At 42.5% G+C, this 26,881-nt stretch overlaps 1 protein-coding gene across 1 annotated transcript in view; it reads right to left on the bottom strand.

Annotated features, from left to right (window-relative positions):
* Nucleotides 1-10,756: 10,756 nt before the first annotated feature.
* The window catches only part of c1ql3a (complement component 1, q subcomponent-like 3a), a 93,249-nt gene continuing 77,124 nt past the window's right edge, over nt 10,757-26,881 (bottom strand). The window contains exon 2 of the mRNA XM_039754277.1: nt 10,757-11,436. Coding sequence (XP_039610211.1) covers nt 11,257-11,436 — 180 coding nt within the window. The 3' untranslated portion in view covers nt 10,757-11,256. The remainder of the gene's footprint in view (nt 11,437-26,881) is intronic.

The raw sequence follows: 26,881 nt of genomic DNA, 5'->3' as shown, positions 1-26,881 counted from the left end.
TAGGCTCAGGTGTATCCCATTCTCTGGAATATCGTTGAGATGTTTCTACCCCTTGTTTGGAGTCCATCGGTGTCGATCCCATTGAGTGGACTGATTAGGAGAGATTAGGGTTAGATTTGAGCAGAAGACAGCAACACAACGAAACGTGGAAAATAATGAAGGCGCTGGAGTTCAACGTGATGAGTCAAAGTCTGTAGAAGGTCCACCAGTTCAGTAAAACCCAAGCCCTGAGGTCGGAGGAATGGCCCACAGAGATTGTGTTGAGGAGCACATTACGAAAAGATTCCTGCAGCATTGAAGGTTCCCAAGAGCACACTGGCCTCCATAACTCATAACTAGGGGAAAATTGGAAACAACCGGGCCAGACTGAACAGTTAGAGGAAAAGAACTTTGGTACGGTAGCTCCTGAGAACTTGTATGGAGATGGGAGAAAATTCCAGAAGGACTGACAGCCCTGCAACACTCCACTAATCTGGATGTTGTGACACAGTGGCCACAAGAAACATGAAAGCCTACTTGGAGTCTGGGAAAAGGCACCCAAAGAACCCTCGAACTATGACAAGACAAGATTCTCCACTAAACATCGAACTGCTTGGTCTCATTTCTAAGCATCACATCTGGAGGAAACCTGGCATCAATTGTCACCTGTGTAACACCATTGCAACAGTGAGTTCCAACGGTGGCAGCATCACGCTGTGAGGTTGGTCTCAGTGACAGGCCTACAAGACTAGACAGGGTTTAGGGGGAAAAACGAATGAAGCAAAGTACCGAGATATCCTTCAGGAAAACCTGCTCCAGAGCTTTCTGGGCCTCAGGCTGGGCCAAACATTGACCTTCCAACAGGACAAAGCAAAGACAACAACTCTTGGAATGTTCATGAGTGGCCGAGCCAGAAACAGCACTTGAACCCAATTGAACATCTCTGGAGAAACCAGAACATGGCTGTCCAAAGGGGGTCTCCATCCTACCTGACAGAGCTTGAGAGGATCTGCAAAGATGAAAGGAAGGAAAGCCCCAAAGGCAGGGGTGTGAAACTTGTCGTGTCAACCCAAGAAGGGGGGGGGGAAGGCTGGCAAAGGGGCTTCACCTGAGCACTGAGTAAATACTTCAGTTTGTTATTTGTAATAAACCGGCAAACAACTTCTAAACTCCAGTTTTCACTTTGTCATTCTGGGGAGTTGAGTGTTGCTTGTAGCGAGGAATTGAAAGGATATGAGCAGAAGACGGCAACACAACGAAATGAGGAAAACAATGAAGACGCTGGAGTTCAGCACGATGAGTCGAAGCCCACGACGTAAAAAAAGTTTGGTGGCCAAAGGGTCCGATGGCACAGCCACATGTGAACCTAAAGCCATGTGGACACGAGGTGGACATGTTTGGAATTGCGACGTCTCACTTTCCCTACTTTGTTTGCATTTCTGGTGGGCCTTTTTATGTAAATGATATTTACTACTAGGTTTGTACAAAAAGCAATCAAGGGTTATGTGTATTTTTATTTATTTATTTTTTACAAAGGGTCCATTCACACATTTCCAAAGTTTCTTCAGCATTTTTCAAGCTTTTTTTGGATTTTGTTTTTTTTCAAGCATTTTTCCTGCTTTTTCAAAGACGCATTTTGCCGACGAAACGCAACTGACGTCATCTCCATTTTACAGGCCGTGAGGTGTTTGTCGTGTTGTGAATTGACTCTTGTGTCTCCAGTGACTGCAGGACTCAAGAGCTGGCGTCGTCCTCATTGTGATCGTGCGTGTCGGCTGCTCGCCAGCAAAGGGAGCTGACAGGACAATTCTGGACTATCTGTGAAGCGGACAGCATCCGGAATAATTCCAGGATTGCACACTCGTCAGGTGAGTGCGTGAAGCTCTCAACTACTGACGGCCAGTGACGAAGGGGTCATCATGCACAGCGGTAGGCAGCTCAGAAGATCTCAACGTTCGTTTTATTCGTAGATGTTTAATCCCGCATGGGCTGAGGGTTTAATTTTAGCCGTCACTTTTGGTTAATTTCCCTACCACTCAACCTATTTTTTAAGACGTCACTGACAAACTTTAACGCAATTCAAACTAAATGCATGCTTAGAACTTTTGTTGATTGTAAGGTACGTGAGCACTCAATGACCCCAAGTTGCTACTTTGAAAGCTCAGCCAATGAGAACACAAAAATCCAAAGAATTAAGAGGGGCTCCCAAACTTTTTCATACGACTGTAGATAGATATCATTTGATGACTGGAGTCGGGTGGAAGAGGACAGAGCTTATGCAGTAGAGGAGTGGAGGCGGTCAGAGACAAAGAGGAGGCATTGGATAGAGAGGCCTAGACTTTGGGGAGTTTGTGGGTTGTGTGCACTTGTGTAAATAGCGAGTGTAAAATTGTGTAGTGGTGCTTTTAAACATGTCTACCTGTCTGTGTCCAGGTCACGCTCCACAATATATATATGTGTGCCTGACCTGCACAGCGGCCTCTTGTTTCTTTAAGTCACATTGAGAGTTTTGGGTATATTTATGTATATCCTGGCCATGTAAGCCCGTGCTGTTAAAAGGGGTCCTAGAAACTATCGAAACCATCAGAATAAAATTGAAATCTAGAGAATTCATGTAAATGAAAAGAACTACTCTGGCGCTCTCTCCTAGGAGGTTTTGCTTTGCCGATGTGCTCACCTCATGTGTGTTATTAGCAGCTAAGCGACTGTCTTTTTCTTACCCCAACTCCACCTCCACACACACACACACTTCCACGCTTAGACATTTACATTTTACGATATGTAGGCTTTGTTGTGCCTGGCCATCCTTTATAACTGAAAAGTGGGAATTTGGTGTGTTTTAAGGAAGTGTCTATGTCTATGGGACAGGCATTTGCTCGAGAGACAGTTACAGGGGACTTTATTTTGTTGGTGCTGTCGTAGTAAGTAAAAGTGTGTAATTGTTTAGTTACAATATATTTACATATGTACATTTTTCTCTTGTATTGTTCCAAAACTGTTTCCTTTTGCTTGACAATAAGCTTTGAGAGGAGAAGTGGCAGAACAGCCAGGTCCAATGTGCTAATAAGAGCTCGACAAGTTTATCGTTAAGGTAGCATTGCCCTCATTACAAAGTCAATGCTCTCCTTCCTCAGTTTCGTGCTCCATTCTGCTTTTTGTCTTCTTTCACTCACATAAGAGATCTTCCACCTTGTATCCTACGTAATAAATCGATCTGCCATGAAAAGCCTCCAATTGCCATTCCCAGCATTGTCTCGATTTCAAACGCTTCTTTTTATCTCCTTCTTGTTGTCTGCCTGTGCTGCCAATGGCCCAGTTGCCACTTACACTGCTGCTTAAGTCCGTACACATTTACTGCCATCACCACTGCATTGGCCTAAATGTCGCTCGTTTTTTAGTTGCTAATTGTGAGATTACCTGAATGGGAAAAGTAAAACTTGATAAAGTCGGTTTCTTTTAATGGACATCACAAACGCATTTTCTTCTGCACATCAAGTGAGAACGCAAGCATCGAAATGAACAGGTGGGTTATGAGATGTCGATCGAGGCTTATAGAATATTCAGTGCACATATTACCATTTCTTATAAAAGTTTTACATTTGCTAACAAGGACATGAAATACACAGGTAACTCTCCTGGCCGAATAAGTTTGAACTCCCACCTTAGACTCACTTATTATTATTTTTGTTTTATTTATTGATATTATTTGTACATGGCGCATTGGGAGTTTACAAACGTGAGGCAGCCGCTTCTTCTCCCTTTCTCGTTGTTCGCCTTCCATCACTGGATTGTCCGGTGTCATTCGTTTTCTTGTATCGGTTTTACAGGCGAGAAGGCTGTCAGGAAATCCATTCCACCTCGGGACCCCTCGGTGAGGAACGCAAAAAAGGAGAAAATAATAATAATAATAATGTCTGCCATCGCAATGTCTTAGTCCGAGATGATAAATCCAGAAAATGTACTATATTTGTTGTTGTTTCCTCCATGGGCCTTCCCACCATCCAGTTTTATATAGACCTCGCTCCGCTCCAGGTGAAGGACCACACTGTTGCTGGCGTGAGTCGTAATTCTGGTCAGCATCCTGTGCGATGGCGCTTGGCTCGGACCTGCAAGCAAAAGGCACAAGTGGTTACTAAAAAGCAAATTGCAGTCTCCCCCTAAACTCACCAGAGGTGCAAACAAAGCAGCAACCGCCTGCACTACGGGAACAGAAATCTGAAATGGGAACTCAAAAGTTTTCTTCCCTTCTGATTCCACATTTCTATTTTGCAGTGAGAAGGTGCGCCTCAGTCCCGGATTTGTGCCATTCGGGTTACTTGACATCTTCAGGCTCTGTAACACGCCACCCGCTTCAAACCTCCTAAACATTTGGGGCCTTTATGTGTATAAATTCGGCTTCATCACACAGCCGCTATTCCACATGGAGGGCTGTGAAATTTGCAAGGAGAGATTTAATGCCGTGTGACACATCGTGCAGAATTATCGGTCATTTTCTCCTGGAATGGCTTGCAGAACTGCATAAAAATGTAAATGTGTGCGAGAGACAGACATAAAAGAAGAGAAGAATGAATCTCGAGTGTGTGTGCGGCCTTTCAAATGCCCAATGATGAGGTGCCAGTCATTAGCGTGCTTTATGCAGAGGTGCCGCAGTAAATCTGACTGGCACGATAACGGCTTCATTTGTTTTGTTACGATGACATCAATTAGTAAATGATGATTATTTCAAACAAATTTATGAAAAGGTTTTTTTTTTCTGAGATTAATATGCCAAACTTGATCTGGGGGCACAGCATGTGACGTGTGTAACACACAGGTGGGCATGTAGCGTATGCACTGGCAATAGCAGATTTGTCAAGAGACGCCGATCACCATAATCTGGTGTTCTCCTATGGGACCTCAGTGGTCAGCACTCCTGCCTTGCACCTCCAGAGACCCTGGGTTCATATCCCAGCATGGCTACCGTTGGTGTGCCATCTACACAGTCCTCCTACAGTCCAGTGCTGTGCGGGTGAAGCTCCTTCATGACTCTGATTTGGACTGAATGACTACAAGAGCAAAAATACTTAAAGGAATCGCAAAGTCAGGAGTGCGTGATTAGAACATCAGCAAAATGGCAACGAGAACACGACATTAAACCCAACAGACTTTACCAACTGTAATCTTGAACTTCTCTGAAAAACATCATGTGGTAATTTAAAGGTTCCTCAAATTTCACTGTCCACCACACTACTTGGTCAATCATTCGACTTGTCTGTGGTTCTCAATGTAAAGGAAAACTTTCAAACATTCGAACTTAATGAGTTTCCAACTGTTTCCATGTCTTTGCTTTTAATGGAACATCTGATGCCCACTCTACTAACTCCTTTAAAAACTTCAGTCAGGCCACCTCTTAATCTCTGTTTCCTTAAATTGAAAAGTTCAACTACTTTAATCTGTCTTCATGACTTAAACCTGCTAGCGTGTCCAAGAGAGGTTGTGCAGCACGGTTCATAATGCCTACCAGCCTTAGCTTCATTCTGTCCTCCACCACCACCTCCAGCGGGTCCAGAGAGCTCCCCATAACTCAGCCTGCCCTTGTAATCAGCATCTTGATTCAGTGGGCTGCTCTTGACCTGTCATAGACTTCTAGAAGATGTAATGGACGTCACCACCCGCATTAAAGGAGTGAAGTCTCCTCAGAATAAAGACCCAGTTCTGATCTTTCTTATTGAGCCCCTCTGTGTTACTGGGGCCTTTGTGTGAACAAAAACTTTCTAACATTTGAACTTAACAAGATTCTGACTTTGTGTGTGTGTGTCTCTCTCTCTCTGTTCTTATTGAACAATTTATTTTAAAGTAACAACTGGGATCCACTGGACTGATCTCCTTCATAATTAAAAAAAAAGAACTTCAATCATCTCACTTCTTACTCTCTGTTTGCTTAAACAGAAAAGGAGCAGCGGCTTTAATCTTTCTTCATGGCTTAGAGCTGCCAGCACTTTAATCAGCCTGGTCGCTCATCTCTAAACTTTATCTTAGTACTGCACTGTCTTAGACAGATAAATAGAAAGGCACTATATCAGTCAGAAAGATAGAAAGATAGATAGATAGATAGATACTTTATTAATCTCAAGGTGAAACGCCTTAATAGATATAAAAGGAACTATATAATAGATAGATAAATAGATATGAAAGGCGCTATATGATAGATAGATAGATAGATAGATAGATAGTGTGTATTCGATGTGTATTCAGGGGAGCAGTCCTGACGGTGCAGTTCCTCCCTCTGACGCTGGATGGCCGCCCCCAGGTTGGAACAGTGCCTCAGGCTCTCACAGGGCTTCATGGGAGATGGAGTTCTCCACAGCCCTATTGGGGTCTGGGGTGGCGCCAGGGCGTGGCATAAGTCCCTGAACCCAGCTGGACAAATCTTCAGCTCCACCCGGTGTGTAACTGGAAGCAGGATGATCAAGCACCTGGAGCACTTCCAGGTGGGCCATCAAAGGAGACAGCAACCACCACTCAGGGGCCAGAGTCGGGTGGAAGGAGGACAAAGTTGTGGAGGAGTGGTGGTTAAAGAGAGAGGAGTGTTCTGTGGTGTAGTTTGTGCTTGGAACTGTGTTGTGGCTGGAAGGATTACGGGAAGACGTGCCTCCAGCTGAAGAAAATAAAAAGTCTTTTATTTTATATGTGTCTCCTGTGTCCAGTCTGTGCCGGTTAGGCACAATATAGCCTTTTTACAATAGATAGATAGATGTGAAAGGCACTATAAGATAGATAGATAGATAGATAGATAGATAGATAGATAGATGTGAAAGGCACTATATTTGTCAGATAGATAGATAGCACTTTGTCCCAATGGAGACATTTTACCTAAGCTCGAGTACAATAAAAAAAAGCCACCATCTCAAACACACAAGAATTACAAAGAAAAGAAATAAAGTGACGCTGCGATCCAAGCCCAGTCCCAGTCCCAGTCCCAGTCCCAGTCCAGGTCCCACTTGGTGAGTAATCTTTAATAGTCAGGCCTTGAATGAAATGTAACACACGTTAAGATAAGCCGCCTGGCCTCTGAGGTTTTATTCTGACACACGCTAAGGAATGGCGCTTAGCCTCTCAGGTCGCATATGAAATATTAATTATGGCAGCGGACGCTAAGATAGCCACTAAGCCCTGAGGTTTTATTACAAAGAGTGAGTGACGTTTTTGTGTTGCTTTCTAGGGTATTCACACCAAAGCATCGCAGAAGACAATAAGGCAAAAGTAAGTCAATTATTACAGTAGCTTAAAACTAATTTATATCATAAAGATATACTAAACTAAAAGCAATAAATCAGAGTCAAATGATTGGACCACAAGGGCAGCATGGTGGCGCAGTGGTAGTGCTGCTGCCTCACAGTTAGGAGACCCGCCTGGGTTTTGCTTCCCGGTCCTCCCTGCGTGGAGTTTGCATGTTCTCCTCGCTCTGGGTTTCCTCCACAGTCTAAAGACATGCAGGTTAGGTAGATTGACAATCCTAAATTGTGAGTGTGTGTGTGCCTGCGGTGGCTGGCACCCCTGCCCGGGTTTGTTCCTGCCTTGTGTCCTGTTCTGGCTGAGGATTGGCTCCAGCAGACCCCCGTGATCCTGTGTTAGGATATAGCGGGTTGGGAAATGACTGACTGACTGACTGATTGGGCTGTGATTTCATCGTTGGTTAGGAATAATAACTAAAATTAAGGAAATAATTATTTGTACTTCTAAGCAAATTTGTATTTTACTTCAGCCATCACTTCCTAGGAACACCAAATGTCCACTCATGTATGGACGCCATGCTGTTTGCATATCTCACACACGCTTAAAGCATGAGTGTTGTTCAGAGAACTTCAGATGTGGCCGGCAAACCAGAAACACCTAAAACCGCTTAATCGAAACAGCCGGGCTGTCGTGGTGGGGTGAGATGGCACTTTGGTCAAGGTGGCTTACTCAAATTAATCAATGATACAACTGTAAGAATTACCATTTTGTAACTCGCATCCTGAACCCATTTTGGGGCGCAACCCGTAGTTTAAGAAACTCTGCATTCTGACCACAAAAACGGCATTGAATGAAGTGTATGAAATGAAATCAAATGTGAAAAACTGGCTGTGCACAAATGTGGGTCCCCTTGTCATTGTGCTGATTTGAATGCCTGTCACTGCTCAATGCTGATTACTTGTTGGATGAGCGCGTTAAGCCTTGAACTTCACAGACAGGAGTGTCCAATCATGAGTGGTCAAAGGTATTTAAGGTGGTCAACTGCAAGTTGTGCTTCCTTCCCTTTGACTCTCCTCTGAAGAGTGACAGACAGCATGGGATCCTCAAAGCAACTCTCCAAAGATCTGAAAACAAAGATTGTTGAGTCTCCTGGTTTAGGGGAAGGCTACAAAAAGCCATCTCAGAGGTTTAAACTGTCAGTTTCAACTGTAAGGAATGGAATCAGGAAATGGAAGGCCACAGGCACAGTTGATGATAAACCAACCCAGCAGGTCTGGCAGGCCAAGAAAAATACAAGAGCGGCATATGAGAGGCAGGATTGTGAGAATGGTGACAGACAACCACAGATCACCTCCAAAGACCTGCAAGAACATCTCGCTGCAGATGGTGTATCTGGACATCGTTCTACAATTCAGAACATCTGTATGGCAGGGTGATGAGAGAGAAGCCCTTTCTGCACTCACGCCACAAACAGAGTCGCTTGTTGTATCAAATGCTCATTTAGACAAGTCAGAGTCATTAAGAACAAAGTGCTTTGGACTGATGAGACACAAATGGAGTTATTTGGTCAGAACAAAAAGCGCTTTACATGGCGGAAGAAGAACACCGCATTTCAAGAAAAACACCGGCTACCTCCTGTCAAATGTGGTGGAGGTCCCAATCTGCTGTGGGGCTGTGTGGGGCCCTTGTTAAAGCCGATGGTCGCATGAATTCAACCCAATATCAACAAATTCTTCAGGATAATGTTCAAGCATCAGTCACAAAGTTGAAGTTACTTAAGCAGGGGTTGGATATTCCAACAAGACAATGACCCAAAACACAGTTCAAAATCTACAAAGGCATTCATGCAGAGAGAGAAGTACAATGTTCTGAAATGGCCATCACAGTCCACTGACTTGAATATCATTGAAAATCTATGGGATGATTTGAAGCAGGCTGTCCATCACATTGAACTGAACTGGAGAGATTTGGTATGAAGAATGGTCAGAAATACCTCCATCAGAGTCCAGACACTCATCACAGGCTATAGGAGGACAGCGTCTGGAGGCTCAAAGGAGCAAAAGGAGGCTCAACTAAGTATTGATGTCATATCTCTGTTGAGGTGCCCACATTTATGCACCTGTCTAATTTTGTTATGATGCATATTGCATATTTTCTGTTAATCCAATAAACTTAATGTCACTGCTGAAATCCTACTGTGTCCATAAGGCATGTCAGATATTAAAAGGAAGTTGCTACTTTGACAGCTCAGCCAATGAGAAACAAAAATCCAAAGAATTAAGAGGGGTTCCCAAACTTTTTCATACGACTGTAGATGGATATCATTTGATGGCTGGAGTCGGGTGGAAGAGGACAGAGCTTGCGAGTAAAGGAGTGGAGACAGTCAGAGACAAAGGGGAGGCATTGGATAGAGAGGCCTGGACTTTGGGGGAGTTTGTGGGTTGTGTACACTTGTGTAAATAGCGAGTGTAAAAATTGTGTAGTGGTGCTTTTAAACATGTCTGTGTCCAGGTCACGTTCCACTATATATATATATATATATATATATATATATATATGTGTGCCTGACCTGCACAGCGGTCCTCTTGTTTCTTTAAGTCAAATTGAGAGTTTTGGGTACATTTATGTAAATCCTGGCCATGTAAGCCCGTGCTGTTAAAAGGGGTCCTAGAAACTATTGAAACCATCAGAATAAAAATTGAAATCTAGAGAATTCATGTAAATAAAAAGAACTACTCTGGGCGTCTCTCTCCTAGGAGGTTTTGCTTTGCCGATGTGCTCACCTTATGTGTGTTATTAGTGGCTAAGCGACTGTCTTTTTCTTACCCCAACTCCACCTCCACACACACACACACTTCCACGCTTAGACATTTACATTTTACGATATGTAGGCTTTGTTGTGCCTGGCCATCCTTTATAATGAAAAGTGGGAATTTGGTGTGTTTTAAGGAAGTGTCACTGTCTATGGGACAGGCATTTGCCCGAGAGACAGTTACAGGGGACTTTATTTTGTTGGTGCTGTCCTAGTAAGTAAAAGTGTGTAATTGTTTAGTTACAATATATTTACATATGTACATGTTTCTCTTGTATTGTTCCAAAACTGTTTCCTTTTGCTTCACAATAAGCTTTGAGAGGAGAAGTGGCAGAACAGCCAGGTCTAATGTGCTAATAAGAGCTCGACAAGTTTATCGTTAAGGTAGCATTGCCCTCATTACAAAGTCAATGCTCTCCTTCCTCAGTTTTGGTGCTCCATTCTGCTTTTTTGTCCTCTTTCACTCACATAAGAGATCTTCCACCTTGTATCCTACGTGTAATAAATCGATCTGCCATGAAAAGCCTCCAATTGCCCTTCCCAGCATTGTCTCGATTTCAAACGCGTTGCTTTTATCTCCTTCTTGTTGTCTGCCTGTGCTGCCAATGGCCCAGTTGCCACTTACACCGCTGCTTAAGTCCGTACACATTTACTGCCATCACCACTGCATTGGCCTAAATGTCGTTCGTTTTTTAGTTGCTAATTGTGAGATTACCTGAATGGGAAAAGTAAAACTTGATAAAGTCGGCGTGCACTTTCTTTTAATGGACATCACAAACGCATTTTCTTCTGCACATCAAGTGAGAACGTCAAGCATCGGAAATGAACAGGTGGGTTATGAGACGTCGTATCGGAGGCACAAATGACAGGCTTATAGAATATTCAGTGCACATATTACCATTTCTTATAAAAAGTTTTACATTTGCTAACAAGGACATGAAATACACAGGTAACTCTCCTGGCCGAATAAGTTTGAACTCCCACCTTAGACTCACTTATTATTATTTTTTGTTTTATTTATTCATATTATTTTTACATGGCGCATTGGGAGTTTACAAACGTGAGGCAGCTCGTTTCTTCTCCCTTTCTCGTTGTTCGCCTTCCATCACTGGATTGTCCGGTGTCATTCGTTTTCTTGTATCGGTTTTACAGGCGAGAAGGCTGTCAGGAAATCCATTCCACCTCGGGACCCCTCGGTGAGGAACGCAAAAAAAAGGAGAAAAATAATAATAATAATAATAATGTCTGCCTTAGTCCGCGTAGATGATAAATCCAGAAAATGTACTATATTTGTTGTTGTTTCCTCCATGGGCCTTCCCACCATCCAGTTTTATATAGACCTCGTCTCCCGGCTCCAGGTGAAGGACCACACTGTTGCTGGCGTAGTCGTAATTCTGGTCAGCATCCTGTGCGATGGCGCTGGCTCGGACCTGCAAGCAAAAAGGCACAAGTGGTTACTAAAACAGCAAATTGCAGTCTCCCCCTAAACTCACCAGAGGTGCAAACAAAGCAGCAACCGCCTGCACTACGGGAACAGAAATCTGAAATGGGAACTCAAAAGTTTTCTTCCCCTTCTGATTCCACATTTCTATTTTGCAGTGAGAAGGTGCGTCTCCAGGCCCGGATTTTGTGCCATTCGGGTTACTTGACAACTTCAGGCTCGTTTCAAACCTCCTAAACATTTGGGGCCTTTATGTGTATAAATCCGACTTCATCACACAGCCGCTATTCCACATGGAGGGCTGTGAAATTTGCAAGGAGAGATTTAATGCCGTGTGACACATCGTGCAGAATTATCGGTCATTTTCTCCTGGAATGGCTTGCAGAACTGCATAAAAATGTAAATGTGTGCGAGAGACAGACATAAAAGAAGAGAAGAATGAATCTCGAGTGTGTGTGCGGCCTTTCAAATGCCCAATGATGAGGTGCCAGTCATTAGCGTGCTTTATGCAGAGGTGCCGCAGTAAATCTGACTGGCACGATAACGGCTTCATTTGTTTTTGTTACGATGACATCAATTAGTAAATGATGATTATTTCAAACAAATTTATGAAAACGTTTTTTTTTTTTTTTTCTGAGATTAATATGCCAAACTTGATCTGGGAGGGTTACAGCATGTGACGTGTGTAACACACAGGTGGGCATGTAGCGTATGCACTGGCAATAGCAGATTTGTCAAGAGACGCCGATCACCATAATCTGGTGTTCTCCTATGGGACCTCAGTGGTCAGCACTCCTGCCTTGCACCTCCAGAGACTCCTGGGTTCAAATCCCAGCATGGCTATCGTTGGTGTGCCATCTACATAGTCCTCCTACAGTCCAGTGCTGTGCAGGTGAAGCTTCTTCATGACTCTGATTTGAACTGAATGACTACAAGAGCAAAAAATACTTAAAGGAATCGCAAAGTCAGGAGTGTGTGATTAGAACATCAGCAAAATGGCAACGAGAACACAACATTAAACCTAACAGACTTTACCAACTGTAATCGCCGAACTTCTCGGAAAGAACATCATGTGGTAATTTAAAGGTTCCTCAAATTTCACTGTCCACCACACTACTTGGTCAATCATTCGACTTGTCTGTGGTTCTCAATGTAAAGGAAAACTTTCAAACATTCGAACTTAATGAGTTTCCAACTGTTTCCATGTCTTTGCTTTTAATGGAACATCTGATGCCCACTCTACTAACTCCTTTAAAAACTTCAGTCAGGCCACCTCTTAATCTCTGTTTCCTTAAACTGAAAAAGTTCAACTACTTTAATCTGTCTTCATGACTTAAACCTGCTAGCGTGTCCAAGAGAGGTTGTGCAGCACGGTTCATAATGCCTACCAGCCTTAGCTTCATTCTGTCCTCCACCACCACCTCCAGCGGGTCCAGAGAGCTCCCCATAACTCAGCCTGCCCTTGTAATCAGCATCTTGATTCAGTGGGCCGCTCTTGACCTGTCATAGACTCCTAGAAGATGTAATGGACGTCACCACCCGCATGAAAGGAGTGAAGTCTCCTCAGAATAAAGACTCAGTTCTGCGCTTTCTTATTTAACCCCTCTGTGTTACTGGGGGCCTTTGTGTGAACAAAAACTTTCTAACATTTGAACTTAACAAGTTTCCGACTTTGTGTGTGTGTCTCTCTCTCTCTCTCTGTTCTTATTGAACAATTTATTTTAAAGTAACAACTGGGATCCACTGGACTGATCTCCTTCATAATTAAAAAAAAAGAACTTCAATCATCTCACTTCTTACTCTCTGTTTGCTTAAACAGAAAAGGAGCAGCGGCTTTAATCTTTCTTCATGGCTTAGAGCTGCCAGCACTTTAATCAGCCTGGTCGCTCATCTCTAATCTTTATCTTAGCACTGCACTGTCTTAGACAGATAAATAGAAAGGCACTATATCAGTCAGAAAGATAGATAGATAGATAGATAGATAACAAATGAAAGGCACTATATGATAGATAGATAGATAGATAGATAGATAGATAGATAGATAGATACTTTATTAATCTCAAGGTGAAACGCCTTAATAGATATGAAAGGAACTATAAAATTGATAGATAAATAGATATGAAAGGCACTATATGATAGATAGATAGATAACAAATGAAAGGCACTATATAATAGATAGATAGATAGACAGATAGATAGATAGATAGATAGATAGATAGATAGATAGATAGATAGATAGATAGATAGTGTGTATTCGATGTGTATTCAGGGGGAGCAGTCCTGGACGGTGCAGTTCCTCCCTCTGGACGCTGGATGGCCACCCCCCAGGTTGGAACAGTGCCTCAGGCTCTTACAGGGCTTCCTGGGAGATGAAGTTCTCCACAGCCCTATCGGGGTCTGGGGTGGCCACCAGGGGGCGCGGCATAAGTCCCTGAACCCAGCTGGACAAATCTTCAGCTCCACTCAGGAGTGTAACTGGAAGCAGGTGATCAAGCACCTGGAGCACTTCCAGGTGGGCCATCAAAGGAGACAGCAACCACCACTCAGGGGCCAGAGTCGGGTGGAAGGAGGACAAAGTTGTGGAGGAGTGGTGGTTAAAGAGAGAGGAGTGTTCTGTGGTGTAGTTTGTGCTTGGAACTGTGTTGTGGCTGAAAGGATTACGGGGAAGACGTGCCCTCCAGCTGAAGAAAAATAAAAAGTCTTTTATTTTATATGTGTCTCCCATGTCCAGTCTGTGCCGGGTTGGGCACAATATAGCGCCTTTTTTTTACAATAGATAGATAGATGTGAAAGGCACTATAAGATAGATAGATAGATAGATAGATAGATAGATGTGAAAGGCACTATATTGGTCAGATAGATAGATACCACTTTGTCCCAATGGGGACATTTTACAGAAGCTCGAGTACAATAAAAACAAAAGCCACCATCTCAAACACACAAGAATTACAAAGAAAAGAAGTAAAGTGACGCGGTGCGCATCCAAGCCCAGTTCCAGTCCCAGTCGCAGTCGCAGTCCAGGTCCCACTTGGTGAGTAATCTTTAATAGTCAGGCCTTGAAGATTAAGATAAGCTGCCTGGCCTCTGAGGTTTTATTCTGAAACACACTAAGGAATGGCGTTTAGCCTCTCAGATCGCATATGAAATATTAATTATGGCAGCGGACACTAAGATTGCCACTAAGCCCTGAGGTTTTATTACAAAGAGTGAGTGACATTTTTGTGTTGCTTTCTAGGGGTATTCACACCAAAGCATCGCAGAAGACAATAAGGCAAAGTAAGTCAATTATTACAGTAGCTTAAAACTAATTTATATCATAAAGATAAACTAAACTAAAAGCAATAAATCAGAGTCAAATGATTGGACCACAAGGGCAGCATGGTGGCGCAGTGGGTAGCGCTGCTCTCTCGCAGTAAGGAGACCCGTCTGGGTTCACTTCCAGGGTCCTCCCTGCGTGGAGTTTGCATGTCCTCCTCGCGTCTGCGTGGGTTTCCTCCCACAGTCCAAAGACATGCAGGTTAGGTAGATTGACGATCCTAAATTGTGAGTGTGTGTGTGCCCTGCGGTGGGCTGGCACTCTGCCCGGGGTTTGTTCCTGCCTTGTGTCCTGTGCTGGCTGGGATTGGCCCCAGCAGACCCCCGTGATCCTGTGTTAGGATATAGCGGGTTGGGAAATGACTGACTGACTGTCTGATTGGGCTGTGATTTCATCGTTGGTTAGGAATAATAACTAAAATTAAGGAAATAATTATTTGTACTTCTAAGCAAATTTGTGTTTTACTTCAGCCATCACTTCCTAGGAACACGAAATGTCCACTCATGTATGGACGCCATGCTGTTTGCATATCTCACACACGCGCTAAAGCATGAACTTCAGATGTGGCCGTATTGTGTGACAAAACAGAAACACATAAAACCGCTAATCGATAACAGCCGGGGCTGCTGTGTGGGGTGAGATGGCACTTTGGTCAAGGCAGCATTACAAATTAATCAATGATACAACTGTAAGAATTATTTACATTTTAAGAGTATTGAATATTTTAGAGCTGCAATTTGCACCTCTTTGCCTTACTGGCCGCGTCACAATGCACACGTCAGTACCCGATACCAGCATTCGTTTCTCTAATTTTTCACATATATTGTATTGTGTGTAATGTACTTTGATTGTCATTTTGTAAGATTTTGTTAATTTCTGGAATGTCACGAAGGTGTCAGTCGCAGCTCCAATGTCTGTTCACTTAGGGCCACGTATGTTTAATTCTAAAGGGCAGGCAGACGTCTTGTAGCTGACAGGACGATTAAGGAAGCGTGTGGGACGAGTGAAGCAGACAAGTTTTGTTTCACAATCGGTTGTAAACACACAGATCAACCCCACCGTGACTAGTAGTGTGAAGGTCCCCCTTGTGACCCCCAGAGGTATGGACACCACAAGACAAGTGTCCTGTCATATCTGGCTCAAAGGTGTTAGCAGCAGATCCCTTCAAGTTCTTCTGTAAGTTGTGAAGTGGGGCCTTCATGGATTGGCCTTATCCGATGCCCAGTCCGATTGACATCTGGGGAATTCGGAGGCCAAGTCAACACCTTGAACTCCAGGTCACGTTCCTTGAACCTTTCCTGAACTATTTGTGCAGTGTGGCCGGGCGCAATATCCCACTGCTGAGGGGGAATACCACATTATCTTGAAGAGGTGTATGTGGTCTTCAACAGTCTTTCGATAGGTGGTACGTGTCAAAGTAACATCCACATGAATGCCGAGACCCAAGTTTTCCCAGCACAATGTTGCCCAGAGCATCACACTGCCTCCACATGATTTGCCTTTTCTCCCATGGTGCACCCTGATGTCATGTCTTCCAAATGTAAATGACACACATGCACCCGGCTGCCCACCATGATCTAAAAGAAAACATGATTCATCACACCAGGCCACCTTCTTCCATTGCTCCATAGTCCAGTTCTGACACTCACATGCCCGTTGTAGCGGTGGACAGGGGTAAGCATGGACACTCTGACTGATCTACGGCTATCATGGCCCCTCCATATGATGCACTGCTTATTCTGATGCCTTCCTCTCATGGACAGCATTGCGTTTTCCAGAAATCTGTGCTACAGTTTCTCTTCTGTAGGATTGTACCAGACGGGCATCAGTGAGCCACCGATTTACCGATTGTCCTACCTTGGACCACGTTTGGTAGGTGTTGACCACTTCAAAAGACCTGCTGTTCTGGAGATGCTCTCACTGAGTTGTCTCATCGTCTCAATGTGGCCTTTGACAAAGTCGCTCAGATCCTTCACTGCTTCCAGCACATCACCTTCCAGCACTGACTGGTCACCTGCTGCCTAATATATGCCACCCCTTGACAGGTGCCATTGTGACGAGACCATCAATGTGATTCACTTCATGTCTCAGTGGTTTGAATGTTGTGGCTGTTCAGTGTGTTCATCCGATTCAAACAGAAGCAGCGCCTGTTATCGTCTTTAATGCCCCTTTAACATTAACAGTGAAAATTGCTCACTTTGCTCCAACGGCAGTGGAAAAATCAGGGGTCTTATTTTAATATGCTAATTAAATGCATTTTTACTATTGAGCAGAACTCACAAGATTTCTTTTTTTCTCTCCATAAAATCTATTTGAGTTACCTCGTAGTTGGCACATGGAAAATCAAATTGTTTGTGCACGCCAGCTGCACGATAACTCGGCCGGGTATATCAAGTTAGATCTTCAATAATTTGGTGAAGTGGTGAGACGTTAATCACTGAGGGATATTCAGATGGCTGTGGTTCTGCATATCATATCGTTTTTAAAGACCACCTCATCCTACGGGAGCCCATCCTGGCAAGCACATGGCAGAAGCAATTCCAGGATGGGGTGCTAGTCCATTGTAGAGCAAACACACACACACACTCAAGCCAATTTAACATCGCCCCTACACCTAACCTGCACGTCTTTGTCCTGTGGTAGGAAACCAAAGCATCTGAATGACATCCATGTAGACCCAATGAGAATAGTAAGTCATCCATCCGTTCATTATCCAACCCGCTATATCCTAAGGTCACGGGGGTCTGCCGGAGCCAATCCCAGCCAACACAGGGTGCAAGGCAGGAACAAACCCCGGGCAGGGTGCCAGCATAGTAAATCATTTTTGTCAGAAATAATTGCTATCCGAAATAAGACAAAACTACCTGTAAGTGAAATATTTAGTTCTGCGATGCCACGCTGGATTTTCCATTCTCAACTCTTTTAGGGCTGATATGTTTTGTTTTTTTTTTCCTTGGCCTGAACATTTTCCCAAAAAACTCGGTTTTCTAAAAAGCAAACAAAGCAATGGCTTCACACATAAATCAACATAACATACTTATTGATGACAAGTGTCACTCTAGCCTCTCCAGTATGTAAATTCACACACTTATTAAATGCCTGTTTGTTCATCACTCATAAACTGAAAGGCACCTACTGTTAAAAAGAGTGGCTGGTAGTCCGTAGTGCCCACTGGCACGCCACCTCATTTGATGAAGTCCAGTAACCAGTTTGCTTCTCACTGGTCTAAGTCTGTGCAGACCTCCCAGGGTGAACGTTTCTGTGGGTGCGTCAGCTGCACAAAGACGTTAAGCACTACAATCAGCTGGGGGCCGATCAGTTGATGCAGGTACCTGACTTTCGTTGTAGATCTCCAGATTGTTTGCGTGAAAATTACAGTTCGATAAGTCAAAGTCTGATTAAAAATAATATGCAAAAAATAAATAAATAATATGCATGGGGGATTTGCATTTCATTTTTACTTTGCTCTCTCGCCCGATGTCGATGCCATTATTTACGTTCTTTACTCTCCTCTACTCACGCACATACAGGGATTTGACGTCAAGTCAAGGAGTCCTCCTAGCAAAGAGAGTCTCCCTATAACATAACGGCGAGTTTTATCGATGTTTACAGCCATTTTTTGCCCTCTGTCCCAAATGGCAAGTTTATTCGACATCCTCCCTAAAAGTGTTAAGGCTGATTTATACTTCTGCAACGAATATACGCCATGGGTACTCCATAGTGCACGTCACCTGTCGCGTATCCGTAGTGCAGCATGACACACACATCTGCATAAAAGTGACAATGCATTGTGTCGGCACAAACCCTACACTGACCTCTATGACTCTGATTGCCCACTTTGTTAACTACATATTTTCTGAAATGGATGTGTACTTGTAGATGTGCGTGAACGAGAGAAACACAGCAAAGAAAAGGAGTCTCTGCACCTGGGCCGCACTCCAGCGTCTATCAAGATCTCATCTTACAGTTGTGAGGGGAGCGTCCTTCAGTATCTCCGCAGTTACTAATCCAAAGCTCTTTTCATTTGGCAAGGGCTGACTTGCCATTCATTTAGTCAATGTACTGTATATAAAAGTCAATAATGGAAATAATGATTTGAACAACTAAGCAAATATTGTATTTTACTATGACGATCGCTTTCTAGGAACACACAATGCAACATAAATGGCCCCTCATGTATGGACACCACGCTGCATTCATATCTCACCCACGCGCTAAAGCACGAGTGTTGTTCATGGAACTTCAAACGCGGCCTTATTGTGGGACAAAACACAAACACCTAAAACTGTTAATCAATAACAGCCGGGGCTGGCGCGTGGGGTGAGGTGGCACTTTGGTCAAGGTGGCGTTACAAATTAACCAATGATACAATTGTAAGAAATATTTACATCTTAAAAGTATCAAACATTTTAGAATTGCAATGTGCAGCACTTTACCTTTCTGGCCACGTCACAATCTCACATTCCGATGCGACACGTCAGTACCCGATATCGACGTTCGTTTTACTGATTTTTTCATATATCGTATTTTGTGTACTATACTACGATTGTCAGTTTCTAAGACTTTAGTAATTTCTGGAATATTATGAATGTCCGAAATATGGGAAAAAAATAAAACTAATTGAAATAATTTGTTCTGTGATGCCACGCTGATTTTTCATTCTTAAGGTTGATTTATACTTCTGAGTCAAGTACACGCCAGGGGTACTCCATAGTCTGCGTCCCCCATCGTGTATCCACAGCATAGCATGACGCGCATCTCTTCATAAAACCCGACACAGACCCCTAGGATTCTGATTGGCCAGTTTGGTAATTACGGATTTCCTGAAATGCACGTGTACTGGTAGTTATGCATGAATGAGAGGGAGGCTGGTGAAAGGGTGAGACTACAAGGAGCAGAGATGGTGAAGGTAAATAAATTTAAATACTTGGACTCAACAGTCCAAAGCAATGGAGAGTGTGCTAGAGAGGAGAAGAAGAGAGTGCATGCAGGGTGGACTGGGTGGAGAAGAGTGGCGGGAGTGATTTGTGGGTGACAGGGAAGGTCTATAAAATGGTGGTGAGACTCACTATGTTGTATGGTATGGAGATGGTGGCACTAACGTAAAGACAGGAGGCAGAGCTGGAAGTGGTGGAGCTGAAGATGCTACGATTTTCACTTTGAATACTGAGGGTAGACAGGATTAGGATTGAGTCCATTAGAGGGACAACACAGTTTGGTGACTAAGTGAGAGCGACGAGATTGAGATGGTGTGGATATGTCCAGAGGAGAGATGAGGGGTACATTGGGAAAATAATGTTGACGATGGAACCACCAGGCAAGAGGAAAAGAGTAAGACCAAAGCAAAAGGTTTATGAATATGGTGTGGGAGGACATGAAGGCAGTCGGTGTGGCAGTAAATGATGTAAAAGACACAGAGAGATGGAGACAGATGATCCGCTATGGCGACCCCTAAATGAAGCTAAAGCCGAAAGAAGAAGATATTTTCTGAAATGTATTTCCATTCATCTTCCGGTTTGGAAGTCATTGAATGCACAAAAAAGTGAAAAAATGTGTGGGACAAATACTTTCACCAATGAAAGAAAATGTGTAGCACAAGAGGTTGTGATCCTTAAAGGCAAAAACTGCATTTTAACGGCTCACTTGCTTTTCTTGCGTGCTACAAAAGCCAACTAACATTCAGGTGTGTGTCTGTAGCCAATGGTGCCAGCTCAGCACAGAAGTATAAATCAGCCTTTATTTCAGACACCCACTGACCTCTGTTTACGTGTGTTACCTACGAATTTGCTTGTATTTGGCGCCGCAGTCCTAAAGCCAGTTTACGAGATAACTGAAAGGTAGCACCTGTCTGTAGATAACCTGCTACCTGGAGGTGAATGGAAGTGGAAAGGAGTTATTTAACACTAGAATCCCTGAAGCCTATGAAAAAACTTGTAATCCGGGCCCACCTTAAATTCCTTCGCACCTCTACCATCAGCGTCTTTTGTTTTGTAAATGTGTCGATCAGCACGAGCAGCACGCAGCCTGCTATCCCACCCCAATTGATGGAGCTCAACTTGGGCAAAGAAAGTTCTCCCAGCTTAAGCCACGGCTCCTTACCTGCGTGTGATGTACCTGGAGTTGCATAGGGTAAATAATACAGCATATTGTTATGTGGAATACGTGCATTTCATGTGCGTGCCGTGTCTACAAATATCTGGGTAAGTGTAGGATGAAAGGAAATGCGAGAAATGCAAGAAATGTTGAACACGTACCTTTCCTTGTTATAGTAATAATGACGTGAGATGTTTAATGTGTGAAGACTTTAGTTCAAATATCAAATAAACATGTGCGCTCTTATTCAAAAATATAACCAAAGTTAAAAAAAAAACGAAACATTCAGTTTACATGTTGCTGTCAAACGTTAAAACCCCAAGCTCAGATATAAATCGACAGGAAGCTCATATATATTCTTGAATGGTGCAGAGGTAAGAACTGCTTCTTTATAACCCTAAGGTACCGGGTTTGAGAACGGGCGGTGCTCGTTTTGAGTAGTGAGACGCTTATTATTACTATAATATAATTAATACAAACATTTAATTTGAGTCTCTAACACCTGGTGTAAATTTGGCTACTTGTAAAAGTTACCGCTTGTTTTTTTTATTTTTCAGTTTTATTCTGTCAGCGACGTTCACGTATTACAACGAACTTGCCTCTCCCTCTCTGGGTTGATGGCATTTATCTCCATTCTTTTTAGTAAAGAATCAAATATCTTCAACAATAACCTCATTTATTTGGAATTCAAAACATCCACGCATCAAAAGAGCGACCATACAAAGACAAAAGGCAGAAGGCGGCATGGCTCTACCTAACTTCCAGTTTTATTACTGGGCAGCAAATATACAGGCGATAAGAACCTGGACACAAATAGAAGAACATACACAGGCTTGGACCGCAATAGAAGTAAAATCCTGCAGTACTTCTTTGTATTCCCTGCTCTGCTCCCAATAAACACACGCTATTGGCAAACCACTAATAACCCAATTGTGCTTCACTCACTTAAAATCTGGAACCAATGTAGAAAGCATTTTAAGACGGAGAAGCTTCTATCTGTGGCACCCCTGCAAGAGAACCACCTCTTTCAACCTTCACAAATATATGCAGTTTTTAATATCTGGAAAAATTTGGGATTAACTTGCTTAGAGATCTTTATAAAGACAACGCCTTTGCATCCTATGAACAATTACATTCCAAATTTAACATTCCAGCTCCACATTTCTTTCACTATCTTCAAATCAGGAACTTTGTTAAACAGAACCTTCCAAATTTTCCTCATCTTGCACCCTCATCCACGCTGGAAAAAATATTGCTTAATTTCAAGGAATTAGACTCCATCTCTACAATATATAAAATCATTTTACAATCCCTTCCTTTCAAAGATCCAAGAGGACACTGGGAAAAAGATCTCTCAATTAATATATCAGAAAAGGAGTGGAAAGTAGCAATGCAGAGAATTCACTCGAGCTCCATATGCTAAAGCATACAATTATACAACTCAAAATTATATATCGAGCACATCTGTCTCACTAAAACTCTCCAAAATGTATCCTGGGCAGATCCAACCTGCTAACGTTGCAACCAAGTCCAAGCCTCACTGGGTCACATGTTCTGGGCCTGCACCAAATTAATATTATTCTGGACAAACATTTTAATTACCTCTCAGACAGCCTTGGACTCACAATCCCTCCTAACCCATTAACAGCTGTGTTTGGGGTTCTTCCAGAGGGGCTTAAAGTGGAGAAAGACAAACAAATTGTGATTGCATTCACTACACTCTTGGCACGCAGACTTATTCTGATAAACTGGAAGAACCCAAACTCTCCTCTTTAAGTCAGTGGGAAACCGATGTGTTATATTATTTGAAGTTGGAAAAATCAAATACTCAGTTAGAGGATCTGTACAGACTTTTTTCAAAACATGGCAGGATCTAATCAGTAATATTTTAAAATAAGTTTATAAAGCACAGAGAATTTATTAATTTAGGTATGTTTACAAGCCTTAAATTTTACGCGTTTGGCTTGCTCTCTCTCAGGGTGGGGATCGATCTGTTCTTAACTCAATTCTTCTTTTTGTAAAAACTTGATTGCTTTGTATGGATTGTAATAAAATTAATAAAAAAAAAAAAAAAAGAATCAAATATCAAAATTCTTATCACATTCATGATCAGTAACCTCGAAATATCATTAAACAACATATCAATATTGTTGATCCACAGTCTTGACCCCTCATATCCCATTAAGGGGTCAGTTGCGGTTGCCTGCACATCTTCCAGTCCTTCCGATCATCTTTGCTGATGACAGCCATTGATTTACTTTTTGTCATAAGGTGTGTCATTTCCTGAACAAAACAGGGTGTAAATATAGCCTAAAAATGAGGGGTTTGGGGTCTAGAGGGGCAAAAAGAGGGGGGAATCCCCAAAAAGTTTGATGTTTTCCATTACTAAACATCAGGACGGCTTGAATGGTATGTTGAATGAGAGATTTATCTCGTACCGGTGGGTCAGGTGGCACTGGACAAAAAAAAAACAGGGATGATTACCAAGCGTTTTTATGAATAGAAAATGAACCAACTTATAAATCGGTTAACTAAGTTACTGAACGCCTCTGAATGTTACATCACGCTGACATTTTGTAACTCATGTAAGTAACTGAAGCTCACAGAATGGAGTCACTTTAGAATTAGAATTAGAATTAGAACAATCTAGACGAGAACAGGCCATTCAGCCCAACAAAGCTCGCCAGTCCTATCCACTTGCTTCCTCCAAGAAAACATCAAGTCGAGTTTTGAAAGTCCCTAACGCCTTACTGTCTACCACACTACTTGGTAGCTTATTCCAAGTGTCTATCGTTCTTTGTGTAAAGAAAACTTCCTAATGTTTGTGCGAAATTTACCCTTAACAAGTTTCCAACTGTGTCCCCGTGTTCTTGATGAGCTCATTTTAAAATACAAGTCTCGATCCACTGTACTAATTCCCTTCATAATTTTAAACACTTCAATCATGTCACCTCTTAATCTTCTTTTGCTTAAACTGTAAAGGCTCAGCTCTTTAATCTTTCCTCATAATTCAACCCCTGTAGACCTGGAATCAGCCTAGTCGCTCTTCTCTGACCTTTCTAGTGCTGCTATGTCCTTTTGTAGCCTGGAGACCAAAACTGCACACAGTACTCAAGATGAGGCCTCACCAGTGCATTATAAAGGTTGAGCATAACCTCCTTGGACTTGTACTCCACAGATCGTGCTATATAACCTAACATTCTGTTAGCCTTCTTAATGGCTTCTGAACACTGTTTGAAGTTGATAGCTTGGAGTCCACTATGACTCCTAAATCCTTCTCATAAGGTGTACTCTCGATTTTCGACCCCATTGTGTATTCAACCCTAATATTTTTACTTCCTATGTGTAATACTTTACATTTACTGACATTAAATTTCATCTGCCACAAATCTGCCCAAGCCTGTATGCTATCCAAGTCCTTCTGTAATGATATAACGGATTCCAAATTATCTGCTAATCCACCTATCTTGGTATCATCTGCAAACTTAACCAGCTTGTTACTTATATTCCTATCTAAATCATTTATATATATTAAAAATAGCAGCGCCCTAGCACTGACCCCTGTGGAACACCACTCTTAACATCGCCAGTTCTGATGAGGTTCCTCGCACCATCACCCTCTGCTTCCTGTGTCTGAGCCAATTCTGCACCCATCTAAAAACATCACCCTGAATTCCCACTTCTTTTAACTTGATGCCCAACCTCTCATGTGGCACCTTATCAAATGCTTTCTGAAAGTCCAGATAAATAATATCATAAGCTCCACTTTGATCGTATCCTTTTGTTGCCTCCTCATAGAATTCCAACATGTTAGTAAAACACGACCTCCCCTTCTGAACCCATGCTGACTGTTCAGAATAACTCCTGTCCTTGTCATGTGTTGCTCAATCTTATCCTTAATAATTCCTTCCATTAATTTTCCTGTGATGCTTGTTGCTTACTGGCCTATAGTTGCTTGGATCTGCCCTGTCACCCTTTTTATATAATGGGATGATATTTGCCATTTTCCAGTCCTTTGGAATCTCTCCAGTGCACAGTGACTTCCTAAAAATATGTGTCAAGGGTTTATATATGTACTCACTAGCCTCCTTAAGAACACGAGGATAAATATTATCTGGGCCTGGTGATTTGTTTGATTTCATCTTATTTAATCTGAGCAGCACTTCTCCCTCTACAATTTCCAAATCCCTCAGTACCTCCTTAGTAGTTGCGTTTACCTCTGGCAGGTTATCCACTTGCTCACTTGTAAACACCTCAGAAAAATGTAAGTTTAGGGCATCTGCTATTTCATTGTCTGTATCTTTTAATTCCCTTTACTATTCCTGATGAACTTGACCTCCTCCTTAACTGTTCTTTTACTACTAAAATACTGAAAGAATCTCTTGGGGTCTTCTTTCGCCTTATCTGCTATATTCCTCTCCAACTGTCTTTTAGCCTCTCTGATATCCTTCTTAATGGTTGCCCTCATTTTCTCATACTGCTACGGTTCTCTTTGCAGTCATTAGTCTTATATGCCTTATACAGCAGTTTTTCCTTTGCAACTTCTTTTTAAATCTTTATTAATCCATCGTGGAGATTTTTTAGTTTCCTATTACTTCCAAATTTAGGTATGTATCTGTCCTGCATTACATGTAAAACATTTTTAAACCTGTTCCACTGCTCCTCGACTGTCTCCACATTTAAAAGCTTATCCCAGTCTATCCTACTTAGACTTTGTCGCATCTGCTCAAAATTAGCCCTACTAATACTACTACTTTCTATGTACTTTCTTTACCTTGAACTTTGTGTTATTCGGCTAATGCGTTCACATGTGCCAGGAGTTTACCTTGCCTGCACATTACATACAAACACGTCAATGGTTTTTGTGCGTTAAGGGCCACTGGGCACAGCCTCACCTAAAGTGGTGCAACGTAAGTCATAAGTTTCGCTCCGCTGTGTCCCGTATCCTTAAAATGTGTCTCACAATCCTCGGGTTTGCAGTTGTTTCCAGTTTTCTAACGTGGGTTTAATGTCTCTTACCTTACAGAAGTGATTGGCACCGCGATATCAAGCGAGCTCTAAACAAATATGTGCTTGTCACTGCATCGGGGCTTCCATCTGTGATGGATTTGTACATTTTTTCAATTTTCTTCTGCACATATTCCATGCATTTCCCTCCTGTTTTCTTGTGTTTGAAGAATTTGGTTTGCATGGAATTTTTCAGTTGACTGATTTGAGGTCATTTTACGCACCTAAAATATTTACCATCTTGGCCTGCCAACATTTTGTTGTCTGATAGGCACTGCCATTTTGAGTCATGTTTGTGTTTGGTTTCTGTCCCAATTTCTACCACTTAACCACCAGAAGTGGTGGCACATGATGTCATCGTTGTAATGGTATGAAGCTCAGTGTCACACTCTTCCTGTTGTCCGAGATTTTGGATTCAACAACAAAAAAGCTTTGCGATGGTAGCTAGTGTGTGTCTGTATTTTATAGATTTTGATCTTTGGTTTATTGTATTTGGTTTAAACGTTTGGTGCGTTTTTTCATTTGTACTTATTGCTGCACGCATCTTTTATGGCAACGACGAGTCCTCTATCTGAAAATCGGCGAACAATCAGAGGCAATTATTGTGAAAGGAACTCAGTAAGGTCACCGCAAGGAGATCCTCACTCCCGGTGCGTGGCTGCCTTTCTTTCAAACACGCTTCTCATTTCCTCCTCATTTTCTTTGCAATTAATCCTATTCATGGGATTTTTTTTTTCTTCTTCTTCTGCAATTAAAAGTTCTACAGTTTTCCTATCGAGCTTGTCATTGGCCAGAATGAACTGCATTTGTCAAGAAAGAAAAGACTCCGATTTCTGGTGACATGAGAGGACGGTCAAAAAGAAAAAAAAAAAAAAAGAAGATGGTCCTGAATGTGCAGAATGGTGTCACCCGTAACCCAATCTTAGGGGACGACAGCGTTTTTGAAAAAGAAATCGGACGCTGTAGGATTGTGTTTATGAAATAAGAAGGAAAAGGAGCTTTTATTATATGAAAATGT

Source organism: Polypterus senegalus, chromosome 5, assembly GCF_016835505.1.
Source record: "Polypterus senegalus isolate Bchr_013 chromosome 5, ASM1683550v1, whole genome shotgun sequence".
Classification (NCBI taxonomy): Eukaryota; Metazoa; Chordata; class Cladistia; order Polypteriformes; family Polypteridae; genus Polypterus; species Polypterus senegalus.
Note: the sequence above shows the minus strand (reverse complement) of the source record. Positions and strands in the feature narration are given on the sequence as shown.